At 43.3% G+C, this 16,565-nt stretch overlaps 13 protein-coding genes across 13 annotated transcripts, besides 25 other annotated features; 12 read left to right on the forward strand and 1 right to left on the reverse strand. All coding sequences in view use genetic code 2, as the record gives it.

The window, feature by feature from the left end:
* Window positions 1-69, forward strand: a tRNA (tRNA-Phe).
* Window positions 70-1,023, forward strand: an rRNA (s-rRNA).
* Window positions 1,024-1,095, forward strand: a tRNA (tRNA-Val).
* Window positions 1,096-2,770, forward strand: an rRNA (l-rRNA).
* Window positions 2,771-2,845, forward strand: a tRNA (tRNA-Leu).
* A 1-nt stretch (window position 2,846) lies between these two features.
* On the forward strand, window positions 2,847-3,821 carry ND1 (NADH dehydrogenase subunit 1). The gene has a single exon. It carries the CDS (start codon window positions 2,847-2,849, stop codon window positions 3,819-3,821), a length of 975 nt encoding a protein of 324 aa, YP_002221315.1.
* Window positions 3,822-3,826: 5 nt separating this feature from the next.
* Window positions 3,827-3,898, forward strand: a tRNA (tRNA-Ile).
* Window positions 3,897-3,967, reverse strand: a tRNA (tRNA-Gln).
* A 1-nt stretch (window position 3,968) lies between these two features.
* Window positions 3,969-4,037, forward strand: a tRNA (tRNA-Met).
* Window positions 4,038-5,084, forward strand: ND2 (NADH dehydrogenase subunit 2). Its single transcript has one exon. It carries the CDS (start codon window positions 4,038-4,040, stop codon window positions 5,082-5,084), a length of 1,047 nt encoding a protein of 348 aa, YP_002221316.1.
* Window positions 5,083-5,152, forward strand: a tRNA (tRNA-Trp).
* A 1-nt stretch (window position 5,153) lies between these two features.
* Window positions 5,154-5,222, reverse strand: a tRNA (tRNA-Ala).
* Window position 5,223: 1 nt separating this feature from the next.
* Window positions 5,224-5,296, reverse strand: a tRNA (tRNA-Asn).
* A 30-nt stretch (window positions 5,297-5,326) lies between these two features.
* Window positions 5,327-5,392, reverse strand: a tRNA (tRNA-Cys).
* Window positions 5,393-5,461, reverse strand: a tRNA (tRNA-Tyr).
* Window position 5,462: 1 nt separating this feature from the next.
* On the forward strand, window positions 5,463-7,013 carry COX1 (cytochrome c oxidase subunit I). Its single transcript has one exon. It carries the CDS (start codon window positions 5,463-5,465, stop codon window positions 7,011-7,013), a length of 1,551 nt encoding a protein of 516 aa, YP_002221317.1.
* A 1-nt stretch (window position 7,014) lies between these two features.
* Window positions 7,015-7,085, reverse strand: a tRNA (tRNA-Ser).
* Window positions 7,086-7,157, forward strand: a tRNA (tRNA-Asp).
* Window positions 7,158-7,170: 13 nt separating this feature from the next.
* On the forward strand, window positions 7,171-7,861 carry COX2 (cytochrome c oxidase subunit II). Its single transcript has one exon. A coding segment is annotated over exon 1 (691 nt).
* Window positions 7,862-7,937, forward strand: a tRNA (tRNA-Lys).
* A 1-nt stretch (window position 7,938) lies between these two features.
* Window positions 7,939-8,106, forward strand: ATP8 (ATP synthase F0 subunit 8). The gene has a single exon. It carries the CDS (start codon window positions 7,939-7,941, stop codon window positions 8,104-8,106), a length of 168 nt encoding a protein of 55 aa, YP_002221319.1.
* ATP6 (ATP synthase F0 subunit 6) lies at window positions 8,097-8,780 on the forward strand. The gene has a single exon. The coding sequence runs from the start codon at window positions 8,097-8,099 to the stop codon at window positions 8,778-8,780; it is 684 nt and encodes a 227-aa protein (YP_002221320.1).
* On the forward strand, window positions 8,780-9,563 carry COX3 (cytochrome c oxidase subunit III). The gene has a single exon. A coding segment is annotated over exon 1 (784 nt).
* Window positions 9,564-9,636, forward strand: a tRNA (tRNA-Gly).
* Window positions 9,637-9,987, forward strand: ND3 (NADH dehydrogenase subunit 3). The gene has a single exon. The coding sequence runs from the start codon at window positions 9,637-9,639 to the stop codon at window positions 9,985-9,987; it is 351 nt and encodes a 116-aa protein (YP_002221322.1).
* Window positions 9,987-10,056, forward strand: a tRNA (tRNA-Arg).
* Window positions 10,057-10,353, forward strand: ND4L (NADH dehydrogenase subunit 4L). Its single transcript has one exon. It carries the CDS (start codon window positions 10,057-10,059, stop codon window positions 10,351-10,353), a length of 297 nt encoding a protein of 98 aa, YP_002221323.1.
* ND4 (NADH dehydrogenase subunit 4) lies at window positions 10,347-11,729 on the forward strand. The gene has a single exon. It carries the CDS (start codon window positions 10,347-10,349, stop codon window positions 11,727-11,729), a length of 1,383 nt encoding a protein of 460 aa, YP_002221324.1.
* Window positions 11,729-11,797, forward strand: a tRNA (tRNA-His).
* Window positions 11,798-11,865, forward strand: a tRNA (tRNA-Ser).
* Window position 11,866: 1 nt separating this feature from the next.
* Window positions 11,867-11,939, forward strand: a tRNA (tRNA-Leu).
* On the forward strand, window positions 11,940-13,778 carry ND5 (NADH dehydrogenase subunit 5). The gene has a single exon. The coding sequence runs from the start codon at window positions 11,940-11,942 to the stop codon at window positions 13,776-13,778; it is 1,839 nt and encodes a 612-aa protein (YP_002221325.1).
* On the reverse strand, window positions 13,775-14,296 carry ND6 (NADH dehydrogenase subunit 6). Its single transcript has one exon. It carries the CDS (start codon window positions 14,294-14,296, stop codon window positions 13,775-13,777), a length of 522 nt encoding a protein of 173 aa, YP_002221326.1.
* Window positions 14,297-14,365, reverse strand: a tRNA (tRNA-Glu).
* A 7-nt stretch (window positions 14,366-14,372) lies between these two features.
* CYTB (cytochrome b) lies at window positions 14,373-15,513 on the forward strand. The gene has a single exon. A coding segment is annotated over exon 1 (1,141 nt).
* Window positions 15,514-15,585, forward strand: a tRNA (tRNA-Thr).
* Window positions 15,584-15,653, reverse strand: a tRNA (tRNA-Pro).
* Window positions 15,654-16,565: a sequence feature (control region).

A 16,565-nucleotide genomic window follows, 5' to 3' on the forward strand; every position in this document is an offset into this window, starting at 1 on the left:
GCTCGCGTAGCTTAAAATAAAGCATAGCACTGAAGATGCTAAGATGAGCCCTAGAAAGCTCCGCTTGCACAAAGGCTTGGTCCTGACTTTATCATCGGCTTTAACTCAAATTACACATGCAAGTCTCCGCAGACCCGTGAGAATGCCCTCAATCCCCCGCCCGGGGACGAGGAGCAGGCATCAGGCACAAATTTTAGCCCAAGACGCCTTGCCACGCCACACCCCCAAGGGAACTCAGCAGTGATAAATATTAAGCCATAAGTGAAAACTTGACTTAGTTAGAGATAAGAGGGCCGGTAAAACTCGTGCCAGCCACCGCGGTTATACGAGAGGCCCCAGTTGATGAACACGGCGTAAAGGGTGGTTAAGGTTTAACTAAAATAAAGTCAAAAGACTTCTTGGCCGTCATACGCCCCTGAACATCTGAAGCTCATATACGAAAGTAACTTTAATATTAGCCCACCTGACCCCACGAAAACTGAGAAACAAACTGGGATTAGATACCCCACTATGCTCAGCCGTAAACCTAGACGTTTTATCACAATAAACGTCCGCCAGGGTACTACGAGCACTAGCTTAAAACCCAAAGGACTTGGCGGTGCCTTAGACCCCCCTAGAGGAGCCTGTTCTAGAACCGATAACCCCCGTTAAACCTCACCACTTCTGGCCATCCCCGCCTATATACCGCCGTCGTCAGCTTACCCTGTGAAGGATAAATAGTAAGCAAAGTGGAAAAACTCCAAAACGTCAGGTCGAGGTGTAGCGAACGAAGTGGGAAGAAATGGGCTACATTTTCTTTAATAAAGAATATCACGGACAACACTATGAAAACTTAGTGCTCGAAGGAGGATTTAGTAGTAAAAAGGAAATAGAGTGTCCTTTTGAACCCGGCTCTGAGGCGCGTACACACCGCCCGTCACTCTCCCCGCCAAATAGCGACATATGTCACTAACATAAAAGCACAAACAAGGGGAGGCAAGTCGTAACATGGTAAGTGTACCGGAAGGTGCACTTGGATCAAATCAGGGCGTGGCTGAGATAGTTAAGCATCTCCCTTACACCGAGAAGACATCCATGCAAGTTGGATCACCCTGAGCTAACCAGCTAGCTAAACATTATACTAAATTAACAACATAAATAACATCACAAAACCTAAATTTATTAACCAAACCATTTTTCCACCTAAGTACGGGAGACGAAAAAGGTTCCATAAGCAATAGATAAAGTACCGCAAGGGAAAGCTGAAAGAGCAATGAAATAAGTCATGTAAGCGTAAGAAAGCAGAGACTAATTCTCGTACCTTTTGCATCATGCTTTAGCAAGAACCCAACAAGCAAAGAGACCTTTAGTTTGTAACCCCGAAACCAAGTGAGCTACCCCGGGACAGCCTTAATAGGGCCAACCCGTCTCTGTGGCAAAAGAGTGGGAAGAGCCCCGGGTAGAGGTGACAGACCTACCGAACTTGGTGATAGCTGGTTGCCTAAGAAATGAATAGAAGTTCAGCCTTGTGCCCCCTTTTATCAAATAAGTAAAATCTACTATAGAAACTAAGAGAATCACAAGAGTTAGTTAAAGGGGGTACAGCCCCTTTAACCAAGGATACAACTTTATCAGGAGGATAGGGATTATAATTTTAAAAATTATTGTTTCAGTGGGCCTAAAAGCAGCCACCTGTGCAGAAAGCGTTAAAGCTCAGATGATAAGAAATTTATTATTTCAATAAAACATCCCATTCCCCTACATATATTAGGCCGCTCCATGACTTCATGGAAGAGATCATGCTAAAATGAGTAACAAGAGATAAACAACTCTCTCCTAGCACAAGTGTAAGCCAGCCCGGATAAACCACTGGCAATTAACGAGCCCAATATAAGAGGGAAATGTAATTAAAACAAAATGCAAGAAAATCCTACAATTTGTAATCGTTAAACCCACACTGGAGTGCCACAGGGAAAGACTAAAAGAAAGGGAAGGAACTCGGCAAACCCAAGCCTCGCCTGTTTACCAAAAACATCGCCTCCTGCAAAACTCAAGGTATAGGAGGTCCAGCCTGCCCAGTGACCACAAGTTCAACGGCCGCGGTATTTTGACCGTGCAAAGGTAGCGCAATCACTTGTCTTTTAAATGAAGACCTGTATGAATGGCCAAACGAGGGCTTAGCTGTCTCCCCTTTCAAGTCAGTGAAATTGATCTGCCCGTGCAGAAGCGGGCATACACCTACAAGACGAGAAGACCCTTTGGAGCTTAAGGTTCAAGCCCAACCGCGTTAAGCAACTTACAAAATAAGCATTAAACCTAGCGGAAAATGGCGCTTTACCTTCGGTTGGGGCGACCACGGAGAAAAAAATATCCTCCGAGTGGACTGGGCCGACTAAGCCTAAAACCAAGAAAGACATTTCTAAGTAACAGAAAATCTGACCAATAATGATCCGGCCCAAGGGCCGATCAACGGACCAAGTTACCCTAGGGATAACAGCGCAATCCTCTCCCAGAGTCCATATCGACGAGGGGGTTTACGACCTCGATGTTGGATCAGGACATAATGGTGCAGCCGCTATTAAGGGTTCGTTTGTTCAACGATTAAAGTCCTACGTGATCTGAGTTCAGACCGGAGTAATCCAGGTCAGTTTCTATCTGTAACGTCACTTTTCCTAGTACGAAAGGACCGGAAAAAGGAGGCCCATACCAAAGGTACGCCTCACCCCTAATTAATGAAGACAACTTAATTAAATAAATGGAGGGCCCACAATCTGAGCAAAGATAATGCCACACTAAGATGGCAGAGCATGGTAATTGCAAAAGGCCTAAGCCCTTTCAACCAGAGGTTCAAATCCTCTTCTTAGTTTATGTTAAACACTTTACTAATTTACCTAGTTAACCCCCTCGCATATATCGTCCCAGTCCTCCTAGCAGTAGCATTCCTCACATTAATTGAGCGAAAAGTCCTAGGCTATATGCAACTCCGTAAAGGCCCAAATATTGTTGGACCCTATGGCCTTCTTCAGCCCATTGCAGATGGAGTTAAACTATTTATTAAAGAGCCAATCCGCCCATCTACATCATCCCCCTTTCTATTTCTAGCCACCCCCATACTTGCCCTAACACTAGCCATAACCCTATGAGCCCCCATTCCTATGCCACACCCAGTAACAGACTTAAATCTAGGAGTACTATTTATTCTCGCCTTGTCAAGCCTTGCCGTGTATTCGATCCTAGGATCTGGTTGAGCCTCAAATTCAAAATATGCCCTAATTGGTGCCCTACGAGCCGTGGCTCAAACAATTTCATATGAAGTGAGCCTAGGACTTATTCTTCTAGCAGTAATTATTTTTTCCGGCGGTTATACACTTCAAATATTTAATACAACACAAGAAGGTATTTGACTTCTAATTCCGGCCTGACCCCTAGCTGCAATGTGGTATATTTCAACGCTGGCAGAAACAAACCGTGCACCTTTTGACCTAACTGAAGGTGAATCTGAGTTAGTCTCCGGATTTAACGTAGAATATGCAGGTGGACCCTTTGCCCTTTTTTTCCTAGCCGAATATGCCAATATTTTATTAATGAATACCCTATCTGCAGTTCTTTTCCTGGGCGCCTCACATATTCCAACCTTACCTGAATTAACAACATTTAATTTAATGACTAAAGCCGCACTTCTTTCCCTGGTCTTCTTATGAATTCGTGCCTCCTATCCTCGCTTCCGCTATGACCAACTTATGCATCTAGTGTGAAAATATTTTCTACCACTAACCCTAGCCCTAGTTCTTTGACACACAGCCCTCCCCATTGCATTTGCAGGACTCCCCCCCCAACTATAACAACAGGAACCGTGCCTGAACGTCTAAGGACCACTTTGATAGAGTGGCTTATGAGGGTTAAAGCCCCTCCAGTTCCTAGAAAGAAGGGAATCGAACCCATACTCAGGAGATCAAAACTCCTGGTGCTTCCTCTACACCACTTTCTATGATAAGGTCAGCTAATTAAGCTTTCGGGCCCATACCCCGAACATGACGGTTAAAATCCCTCCCCTATCAATGAACCCTTATGTATTAGTTATTTTATTGTCCAGCCTGGGATTAGGAACCACACTAACCTTCGCAAGCTCCCACTGACTACTAGCCTGAATAGGATTAGAAATTAATACCTTAGCTATTATCCCTCTCATAGCGCAGCAACATCACCCACGAGCAGTTGAGGCTACAACTAAGTATTTTCTTACCCAAGCAACAGCCGCAGCAATAATTCTATTTGCAGCTACAACAAACGCATGATTAGTAGGAGAATGAGACATTAATAGCCTATCCCACCCACTAGCATCAACACTAGTAATTGCAGCATTAGCCCTAAAAATTGGCCTGGCCCCCGTACACTTTTGACTTCCAGAAGTCCTTCAAGGACTAGACCTACTAACAGGACTAATTTTATCCACGTGACAAAAACTAGCCCCGTTTGCACTAATTATTCAAGTTGCCCCAACGATTGACCCCTACCTCCTCTCATCCTTGGGCCTCCTGTCAACCCTTGTGGGAGGGTGAGGTGGCCTAAACCAGACCCAATTACGAAAAATCCTTGCATATTCTTCTATTGCTCACATGGGTTGAATATTAATTGTTCTACAATTTGCCCCCCAATTAACCCTCCTAGCCCTAGGAACCTACATTTTTATAACAACCACAGCATTCCTCTCATTCAAAGTATCACAAGCCACAAAAATTAATACACTCTCAGTAACATGAACAAAAAACCCAACCCTCATGGTAATTACAACCCTAGCAATACTCTCCCTAGGAGGACTCCCCCCACTAACTGGGTTTATACCCAAATGGCTTATTCTTCAAGAATTAACAAAACAAGAACTTCCCCTCACAGCAACAATTATGGCCCTGGCAGCCCTATTAAGCCTATATTTTTATTTACGACTGTGTTATGCAATAGCCCTAACAATTTCACCCACCACAACCAACTCAACCTTACCATGACGAACCCCTAATACCCAATCAACTCTTACTCTAGCCCTAACCTCATCAATTGCCTTAGGACTCCTCCCAATTACCCCAGCCATCCTGGCACTGGTTACCTAAAGGCTTAGGATAATTAAGACCAAGGGCCTTCAAAGCCCTAAGTAGGAGTTAAAATCTCCTAGCCTTTGGTAAGACTTGCGGGACTTTATCCCACATCTTCTGAATGCAAGCCAGACACTTTAATTAAGCTAAAGCCTTCCTAGATGAGAAGGCCTCGATCCTACAAACTCTTAGTTAACAGCTAAGCGCCCAAACCAGCGAGCATTCATCTACTTTCCCGCCGTTGGGTGAGTAAGGCGGGAAAGCCCCGGCAGACGTCAATCTGCGTCTTTGGATTTGCAATCCAATATGTTATACACCACGGGGCTTGGTAGGAAGAGGACTTAAACCTCTATCTACGGGGCTACAACCCGCCACCTGACTTCGGCCATCCTACCTGTGGCAATCACACGCTGATTCTTCTCTAATAACCACAAAGATATTGGCACCCTCTACCTTGTATTTGGAGCCTGAGCCGGAATGGTCGGAACGGCTCTCAGCCTTTTGATTCGTGCTGAGCTCAGCCAACCTGGATCTCTCCTGGGGGATGACCAAATTTATAATGTTATTGTTACCGCACATGCCTTTGTCATGATTTTCTTTATAGTAATGCCAATTCTCATCGGTGGCTTTGGAAATTGACTAATTCCATTAATGATTGGGGCCCCAGATATAGCGTTTCCACGAATAAACAACATAAGCTTTTGACTCCTGCCACCCTCATTTCTACTATTACTAGCCTCCTCTGGTGTTGAAGCTGGGGCTGGAACAGGATGAACAGTTTACCCGCCGCTGGCAGGTAATCTTGCCCATGCAGGTGCATCCGTTGACCTTACCATCTTTTCTCTTCACCTGGCAGGTGTATCTTCAATTCTGGGAGCAATTAATTTTATTACCACGACAATTAATATGAAACCCCCAGCCATTTCACAATATCAAACACCCTTATTTGTCTGAGCAGTCCTTGTAACCGCCGTTCTTCTCCTTTTGTCCCTGCCTGTCTTAGCTGCTGGGATTACTATGCTTTTAACAGACCGAAACCTAAATACAACATTCTTTGACCCGGCAGGAGGAGGAGACCCAATCCTATACCAGCACTTATTCTGATTCTTTGGCCACCCAGAAGTATACATTTTAATTTTACCAGGATTCGGGATTATCTCACATGTTGTAGCCTACTACGCTGGTAAAAAAGAACCTTTCGGCTACATGGGAATAGTTTGAGCTATGATGGCCATTGGCCTCCTAGGCTTCATTGTCTGAGCCCACCATATGTTTACGGTCGGGATAGATGTTGACACCCGTGCATACTTCACATCTGCTACAATAATTATTGCTATTCCTACAGGTGTAAAAGTCTTTAGCTGACTGGCCACCCTTCACGGGGGCTCAATTAAATGAGAGACCCCAATACTCTGAGCCCTAGGATTTATCTTCCTATTCACAGTGGGTGGACTTACCGGGATTGTTCTAGCTAACTCATCCATCGACATTGTTCTCCACGACACATATTATGTAGTTGCTCACTTCCACTATGTACTCTCAATGGGTGCAGTCTTTGCTATTATAGCTGGCTTTGTACACTGATTCCCACTATTTACAGGTTATACTCTACACAGCACATGAACTAAAATCCACTTTGGGGTTATGTTTTTAGGTGTCAACCTCACCTTCTTCCCACAACACTTCCTTGGCCTTGCAGGTATGCCCCGACGGTACTCAGACTACCCAGATGCCTATACACTGTGAAACACAGTCTCATCTATTGGATCTATAATTTCACTAGTAGCTGTAATCATGTTCCTATTTATTTTATGAGAAGCCTTCGCCGCTAAACGGGAAGTCCTATCCGTAGAACTAACCGCAACAAATGCCGAGTGACTCCATGGATGCCCTCCCCCCTATCACACATTTGAGGAGCCAGCATTTGTTCAAGTTCAATCAAATTAACCGAGGAAGGGAGGAGTTGAACCCCCTTGTGCTGGTTTCAAGCCAGCCGCATAACCATTCTGCCACTTCCTTAAGACATTAGTAAACTTGAAATTACATCACTTTGTCAAGGTGAAATTGTAGGTTAAATTCCTGCATGTCTTAAGCCCTGAGCTTAATGGCACATCCCACACAACTAGGATTCCAAGACGCGGCATCACCCGTTATAGAAGAGCTTCTTCACTTCCATGATCACGCACTAATAATTGTATTTTTAATTAGCACCCTCGTACTATACATTATTGTTGCCATAGTCTCCACAAAGTTAACTAATAAATATATCTTAGATTCCCAAGAAATTGAAATTGTATGAACTGTTTTACCAGCTGTAATTCTTGTTTTAATTGCCCTACCCTCACTTCGAATTCTGTATCTTATAGACGAGATTAATGATCCCCATTTAACCATCAAAGCTATAGGTCACCAATGATATTGAAGTTATGAATATACTGACTATGAAGACCTAGGCTTTGATTTATACATGATTCCAACTCAAGACCTCCCCCCTGGACAATTCCGGCTTCTTGAGACAGACCATCGAATAGTAGTTCCAATGGAATCCCCCATCCGTGTCCTAATCTCTGCTGAAGATGTGCTCCACTCCTGAGCTGTTCCATCTCTTGGGATTAAACTAGACGGTGTTCCTGGGCGCCTAAACCAAACTGCCTTCATTGCCTCCCGCCCTGGAGTATTTTATGGACAATGTTCCGAAATCTGTGGAGCTAATCACAGCTTCATACCCATTGTTGTAGAGGCTGTTCCACTTGAGCACTTTGAACACTGATCCTCGCTTATACTAGAAGACGCCTCATCAGGAAGCTAAATTTGGGCTACAGCGTTGGCCTTTTAAGCCAAAGATTGGTGCCTCCCAACCACCCCTGATGAAATGCCACAACTTAACCCCGCCCCATGATTTGCTATTTTATTATTTTCATGATTAATTTTTTTAACCCTCATCCCCACAAAAGTTCTAAACCATGTTTCCCCAAATGAACCAACCCCATTTGGTACAGAAGAACACAAAGCCCAACCCTGAGACTGACCATGGCAATAAGCTTCTTTGATCAATTTGCAAGCCCCTCATACCTAGGAATTCCGCTAATTGCCATTGCAATTGCACTTCCCTGAGTAATGTACCCAACCCCTTCAACTCGATGAATTAATAACCGCCTAATTACTATTCAAGGCTGACTAATTAATCGCTTCACGAATCAACTTATATTACCTCTGAACCCAGGCGGGCACAAATGGGCCCTATTATTTACCTCTCTTATGATTTTTTTAATCACAATCAATATGCTCGGACTCTTACCTTATACTTTTACCCCTACAACACAACTGTCCCTAAATATAGGATTTGCAGTTCCACTATGACTCGCCACAGTTATTATTGGTATACGTAATCAACCAACAGTTGCACTAGGTCACCTCCTCCCAGAAGGAACCCCTATCCCCCTGATTCCCGTATTAATTATTATTGAAACAATTAGCCTATTTATCCGCCCCCTAGCCCTGGGTGTCCGACTCACGGCTAATCTAACCGCTGGGCATCTATTAATTCAACTAATCGCCACCGCCGTATTTGTTCTTCTCCCAATAATGCCCACAGTAGCTATTTTAACCGCCACCGTTTTATTTCTATTAACCCTTCTAGAAGTAGCCGTAGCTATGATTCAGGCATACGTATTTGTCCTTCTCCTAAGTCTATACCTCCAAGAGAACGTTTAATGGCCCACCAAGCACATGCGTATCATATGGTTGATCCAAGCCCATGACCACTAACCGGCGCAATCGGAGCCCTATTAATGACCTCCGGCCTTGCAATCTGATTCCACTTCCATTCTACTACACTAATAACCCTCGGATTAATTCTTCTTCTCCTCACCATGTATCAATGATGACGAGATATTATTCGAGAGGGGACCTTCCAAGGCCACCACACCCCACCAGTCCAAAAAGGCCTACGCTATGGTATAATTCTTTTCATTACATCAGAAGTATTCTTCTTCTTGGGCTTTTTCTGAGCCTTCTATCACTCAAGTCTAGCACCTACCCCAGAACTAGGAGGGTGCTGACCACCCACAGGAATCACACCCCTAGACCCCTTTGAAGTCCCCCTACTCAACACAGCCGTCCTTCTAGCATCCGGAGTAACAGTCACATGAGCACACCACAGCCTCATGGAGGGAGAACGTAAACAGGCTATTCAGTCTTTAGCACTAACCATTCTTCTAGGCCTTTACTTTACAGCCCTACAAGCAATAGAATATTATGAAGCCCCCTTTACCATCGCAGACGGTGTGTACGGATCCACATTCTTCGTAGCTACAGGCTTTCATGGACTTCATGTAATTATTGGGTCCTCCTTTCTAGCCGTTTGTTTTCTACGCCAAATCCAATACCACTTTACATCTGAACATCACTTCGGCTTTGAAGCCGCTGCCTGATACTGACACTTTGTCGACGTAGTATGACTATTCCTTTACGTATCAATCTACTGATGAGGCTCATATCTTTCTAGTATCTAAAGTCAGTACGAGTGACTTCCAATCACCCAGTCTTGGTTAAACCCCAAGGAAAGATAATGAACTTAATTATTGCTATTTTAGCCATTACAATAACTTTATCCCTAGTCCTAGCTATTGTATCCTTTTGACTACCCCAAATAAACCCGGACGCAGAAAAACTTTCACCCTATGAGTGCGGATTTGACCCCCTTGGATCTGCTCGTTTACCTTTTTCTATTCGATTTTTTCTAGTTGCCATCCTGTTTCTTCTCTTTGATTTAGAAATTGCCCTTTTACTTCCCCTACCCTGAGGAGACCAACTTCTCAACCCCGCCGGAACCCTTCTCTGAGCATCAGCTGTCCTTATTCTTCTAACACTGGGCTTAGTATACGAGTGGGCTCAGGGGGGCCTTGAATGAGCAGAATAAGGGTGTTAGTCCAAAGCAAGACCTCTGATTTCGGCTCAGAAGACCGTGGTTCAATTCCACGACCCCCTTATGACACCCGTACACTTCAGCTTTAGCTCCGCCTTTGTCCTAGGGCTCATGGGCCTCACATTCCACCGCACCCACCTTTTATCAGCCCTGCTCTGCCTAGAGGGAATGATATTATCACTATTTATTGCACTTGCCCTCTGGGCCCTACAATTTGAAATAACTGGATTCTCCGCAGCACCTATACTTCTTCTAGCATTTTCCGCCTGTGAAGCCAGTGCAGGCCTGGCCCTACTTGTTGCCACAGCCCGAACCCATGGAACCGACCGCCTCCAAAACCTTAACCTTCTACAATGCTAAAAGTATTATTCCCCACAATCATGCTATTTCCAACAGTCTGACTATCATCAGCCAAATGACTATGAACATCAGCAACTGCCCACAGCCTATTAATTGCCCTAACCAGCATACTATGACTGTGTTGGTCATCTGAAACAGGATGGTCTACCTCAAGTCTCTATCTGGCCACAGACCCACTATCTACCCCCTTGCTAGTTCTCACATGCTGACTCCTCCCCCTAATAATTTTAGCTAGCCAGAATCACATCGCCCCTGAACCCATTAGCCGCCAACGACTCTATATTACCCTACTAGTATTTTTACAAACTTTCCTAATTATAGCATTCGGCGCCACAGAAATTATCATATTTTATATTATATTCGAAGCCACCCTCATCCCCACCTTAGTAATTATTACCCGATGGGGCAATCAAACCGAGCGCCTAAATGCAGGAACCTACTTTCTATTCTATACGCTAGCAGGGTCACTGCCGCTCTTAGTCGCACTCCTTCTTCTCCAACACTCAACTGGAACTCTCTCAATGCTGATCCTGCAATACTCGCAGCCTCTAACTTTAGACTCCTGAGGCCATAAAATCTGATGGGCCGGATGTCTAATTGCATTTCTCGTAAAAATGCCTCTTTATGGTGTACACCTCTGACTACCTAAAGCCCACGTCGAGGCTCCCGTGGCAGGGTCTATAGTTCTTGCTGCGGTCCTCCTGAAACTGGGGGGTTATGGTATGATGCGGATAATAGTTATGCTAGACCCACTTTCTAAAGAACTGGCATACCCCTTTATTATTTTAGCCCTCTGAGGCATTATTATGACAGGCTCAATTTGTCTTCGGCAAACTGATCTAAAATCCTTAATTGCCTACTCATCCGTTAGTCACATAGGATTAGTTGCAGGAGGGATCCTGATTCAAACCCCATGGGGCTTTACAGGGGCAATCATTTTAATAATTGCCCACGGGTTAGTATCGTCCGCACTTTTCTGTCTGGCTAATACCGCCTACGAGCGAACACATAGCCGAACTATAATTCTTGCCCGAGGACTACAAATAATCTTCCCACTAACTGCAGTATGATGATTTATTGCCAATCTGGCCAATTTAGCACTACCTCCACTACCAAACCTTATGGGAGAATTAACCATTATTTCCACCTTATTTAACTGATCCCCTTGAACTATTCTCCTAACAGGAATCGGCACGCTAATCACAGCAGGCTATTCTTTATACCTCTTTTTAATAACCCAACGAGGCCCAACACCTATGCACATTACGGGTCTCCCACCATTTCACACCCGAGAACACCTATTAATAGCTCTCCACCTCGTTCCAGTCGTTCTTCTAATTGCAAAGCCCGAACTTATATGAGGCTGATGCTACTAGTAAGTATAGTTTAAACAAAATATTAGATTGTGATTCTAAAGACAGGGGCTAAAATCCCCTTACTCACCGAGGAAAGCCCGAGGCACTAAGTACTGCTAATCCTTATCATCCACGGTTAAACTCCGTGGTTTCCTCGCGCTTTTAAAGGATAACAGCTCATCCGTTGGTCTTAGGAACCAAAAACTCTTGGTGCAAATCCAAGTAAAAGCTATGCACCCAACAACCCTAACCCTATCTTCCTCACTAATTCTGGTTATTGCTATTCTCATCTACCCTCTTCTTACTACCCTTAACCCCAAACCCAAAGACCAAAAATGAGCGGTTTCCCATGTCAAAACCGCTGTAAGCACTGCATTTTTAGTAAGTCTCTTACCGCTAGTAATTTTCCTTGACCAGGGGGCCGAAACCATTGTTACAAACTGACACTGAATAAATACCGCCCCCTTTGATATTAACATTAGCTTTAAGTTTGACCACTACTCCATTATTTTTACACCTATTGCTCTATACGTAACCTGATCCATTCTTGAATTTGCATCCTGATACATACACTCTGACCCATTCATAAGCCGATTTTTTAAGTATTTACTTTTATTTCTGGTGGCTATAATTTTACTTGTTACCGCAAACAACATATTCCAACTCTTCATTGGCTGAGAAGGTGTAGGTATTATATCTTTCCTCCTTATCGGCTGATGGTACGGGCGAGCAGACGCTAATACAGCGGCCTTACAGGCCGTCCTATATAACCGAGTGGGAGATATTGGCCTGATTATGGCTATAGCATGACTTGCAATAAACCTCAACTCATGGGAGATTCAACAAATCTTCTTTCTGTCAAAAAACTTCGACATGACCCTCCCCCTCCTAGGCCTAATCTTGGCTGCAACCGGGAAATCAGCCCAATTTGGGCTCCATCCCTGATTGCCCTCCGCCATAGAGGGCCCCACGCCAGTATCTGCCCTACTTCATTCCAGCACCATGGTAGTTGCTGGAATCTTTTTACTCATCCGCCTCCACCCCCTAATAGAAAATAATAGTCTAGCCTTGACAACTTGCCTCTGCTTAGGAGCCATTACAACCCTATACACAGCAGCATGTGCTCTCACCCAAAATGATATTAAAAAAATTGTTGCATTCTCTACATCAAGTCAACTTGGACTCATAATAGTCACCATCGGACTAAATCAACCTCAACTAGCAGTTCTACACATTTGTACACACGCCTTTTTTAAAGCAATACTGTTTTTATGCTCGGGGTCTATTATTCACAGCCTGAATGATGAGCAAGACATCCGAAAAATGGGGGGCCTCCAAAACCTCATACCCCTCACCTCGACTTGTTTAACAATTGGTAGTCTAGCACTAACGGGCACCCCTTTCTTAGCCGGCTTTTTCTCAAAAGACGCCATTATTGAAGCCCTAAACACCTCTCACCTAAACGCCTGAGCCCTGACCCTCACCCTCATCGCCACCTCCTTTACCGCAGTTTACAGTTTCCGTGTGGTATACTTTGTCACTATGGGCTCCCCCCGATTCCTGCCTTTATCACCCATTAATGAAAATAATCCTTCAGTTATTAACCCCATCAAACGGCTAGCCTGAGGAAGTATTGTTGCTGGATTAATTATTACAGCAAACTTTTTACCCTCAAAAACACCCGTCATAAGCATACCCCTCACCCTTAAACTAGCAGCTCTGCTAATAACCATTATTGGCCTACTCATTGCTATAGAACTCACTGCCCTAACCAATAAACAATTTAAAGTTATACCTAAAATTATTGTGCACCACTTCTCAAACATGTTAGGCTTCTTCCCGGCAATTATCCACCGACTAATTCCAAAACTTAACCTATTTTTAGGACAATCTATTGCTACACAACTCGTAGACCAAACATGGTTTGAAGCTGCCGGCCCCAAAGGCATGTCCTCCCTCCAAGTAAAAATGGCTAAAACTGTAAGTGACTCACAACAAGGTATAATTAAAACTTACCTAATAATCTTCCTTCTATCCACAACTATTGCTATTCTATTGGCCATATCTTAAACTGCCCGAAGAGAGCCCCGGCTTAACCCTCGAGTCAGCTCCAAAACCACAAATAGGGTTAAAAGCAACACCCACGCACAAATTACTAACAAACCCCCTCCAGAAGAATATATTATAGCCACACCACTAATATCCCCCCGCAACATGGAAAGTTCCTTAAAAGAGTCAATTACCATCCAAGAACCTTCATATCATCCCTCATAAAATACCCCCATTACTAGACCCACGCCAACTAAATAGACCAAGACATAACCAAGCACAGAACGGTCACCCCAAGACTCCGGAAAAGGCTCAGCAGCCAGAGCTGCCGAATAGGCAAACACTACAAGCATTCCTCCTAGGTAAATTAAAAAAAGAACTAATGATAAAAAAGACCCCCCATGGCTAATTAACACACCGCATCCAACCCCTGCCGCCACTACTAAACCCAAAGCGGCAAAATAAGGTGCAGGATTAGAAGCCACAGCAACCAGTCCAATAATTAAAGCTATTAACAGTAAAGACACTAAATAAGTCATAATTTTTACTCGGATTTTAACCGAGACCAGTGACTTGAAGAACCACCGTTGTTATTCAACTATAAAAACCCTTCTAATGGCAAGCCTACGAAAAACACACCCTTTAATTAAAATTGCTAACGATGCACTAGTTGACCTACCAGCCCCCTCCAACATTTCAGTATGATGAAATTTTGGCTCATTACTAGGGCTGTGTTTGATTACTCAAATTCTTACAGGACTATTCCTAGCTATACATTATACATCTGATATCACTACTGCTTTTTCATCCGTAGCTCACATCTGCCGAGATGTAAATTATGGATGACTTATCCGAAACATCCATGCCAACGGAGCATCATTCTTCTTTATTTGCATTTATATTCATATTGCGCGAGGACTATACTACGGATCATACCTCTATAAAGAAACCTGAAACATCGGAGTTGTTCTCCTACTTTTAGTTATAATAACAGCATTCGTAGGTTATGTCCTCCCATGAGGACAAATATCCTTCTGGGGGGCTACAGTAATTACTAATCTTCTATCCGCAGTTCCCTATGTGGGAAATACCTTGGTTCAATGAATCTGGGGAGGGTTCTCAGTAGATAATGCAACATTAACACGATTCTTTGCCTTTCACTTCCTCCTCCCATTTATTATTGCTGCAGCCACCATTCTCCATCTTCTGTTTCTTCATGAAACAGGCTCAAACAACCCCATAGGACTGAACTCGGACGCAGACAAAGTCTCATTCCACCCCTACTTCTCTTATAAAGACCTACTCGGATTTGCAGTAGTTCTGCTTGCCCTCACATCCTTGTCGTTGTTCTCCCCCAATCTCCTAGGAGACCCAGACAATTTTACCCCCGCAAACCCACTAGTAACACCCCCTCACATCAAGCCAGAGTGATATTTCTTATTTGCCTACGCTATTTTACGATCAATTCCCAATAAACTCGGTGGTGTCCTAGCCCTATTATTCTCCATCCTAGTCCTAATAGTAGTGCCTATTCTTCACACTTCAAAACAACGAGGCCTAACATTCCGACCAATTACCCAATTTCTCTTCTGAACGCTCGTAGCCGACATGCTTATTCTTACATGAATTGGAGGCATACCAGTAGAACACCCATTCATCATTATTGGACAACTTGCATCCATTATTTATTTTACATTATTTCTAGTCCTAATTCCACTGGCGGGATGACTAGAAAACAAGGCATTAGAATGAGCCTGCCCTAGTAGCTTAGCCACAAAGCATCGGTCTTGTAATCCGAAGATCGGAGGTTAAAATCCTCCCTAGCGCCAGAAAAGGGAGATTTTAACTCCCACCACTGGCTCCCAAAGCCAGTATTCTAAATTTAACTATTTTCTGGTTATGGTATAGTACATATTATGCATAATATTACATTAATGGATTAGTACATTAATGTATTATCACCTACTTCATAATTTAACCATAAAGCAAGTAATTTATACTAAGATATACATAAACCAACATAATTTTAAAACTCATAAAACCCAACAAAGACATGATGATATATTCCCCAAATTATTGTTCACAAAATTTTCCTTGAATAACTCAATTAACATCTATTGGACAAATATTAATGTAGTAAGAGACCACCAACCAGTTTATATAAAGGCATATTATTAATGATAGGGTCAGGGACAATAATTGTGGGGGTAACACTTAGTGAATTATTACTGGCATCTGGTTCCTATTTCAGGGACAAAACTGCATAATTCCACCCACAGATAATTATACTGGCATCTGATTAATGGTGTAGTACATACGACTCGTTACCCACCATGCCGGGCATTCTTTTATATGCATAGGGTTCTCTTTTTTGGTCTACCTTTCCTATACATCTCAGAGTGCAGGCTCAAATAACAAAACAAGGTGGAACATTTTTCTTGCATGAATTAATATAAGTGAATGATAAAAAGACATAACTTAAGCATTGCATATGTTTATATCACGTGCATAACACATCCTTATTCAACACAGCTTTATACTATATGCCCCCTTTTGGTTTTTGCGCGACAAACCCCCCTACCCCCTACGCTAGGCGATTCCTGTTTATCCTTGTCAAACCCCGAAACCAAGGAAGACTCGACTGAGCGTATCAAAATCAATGAGTTGAAGTAGATATTGATTTATGCCACCACATTATATATATATATGTAACATAAAATATATATGTAATGATTTTATATAAACCCAAAAACTAGGGTTAAAAATTGATAAAATGAAGTCAATACTAACTTTTAGGAGAACAAATAT

This window comes from Misgurnus anguillicaudatus, mitochondrion (assembly GCF_027580225.2).
Source record: "Misgurnus anguillicaudatus mitochondrion, complete genome".
Taxonomy (NCBI): Eukaryota; Metazoa; Chordata; class Actinopteri; order Cypriniformes; family Cobitidae; genus Misgurnus; species Misgurnus anguillicaudatus.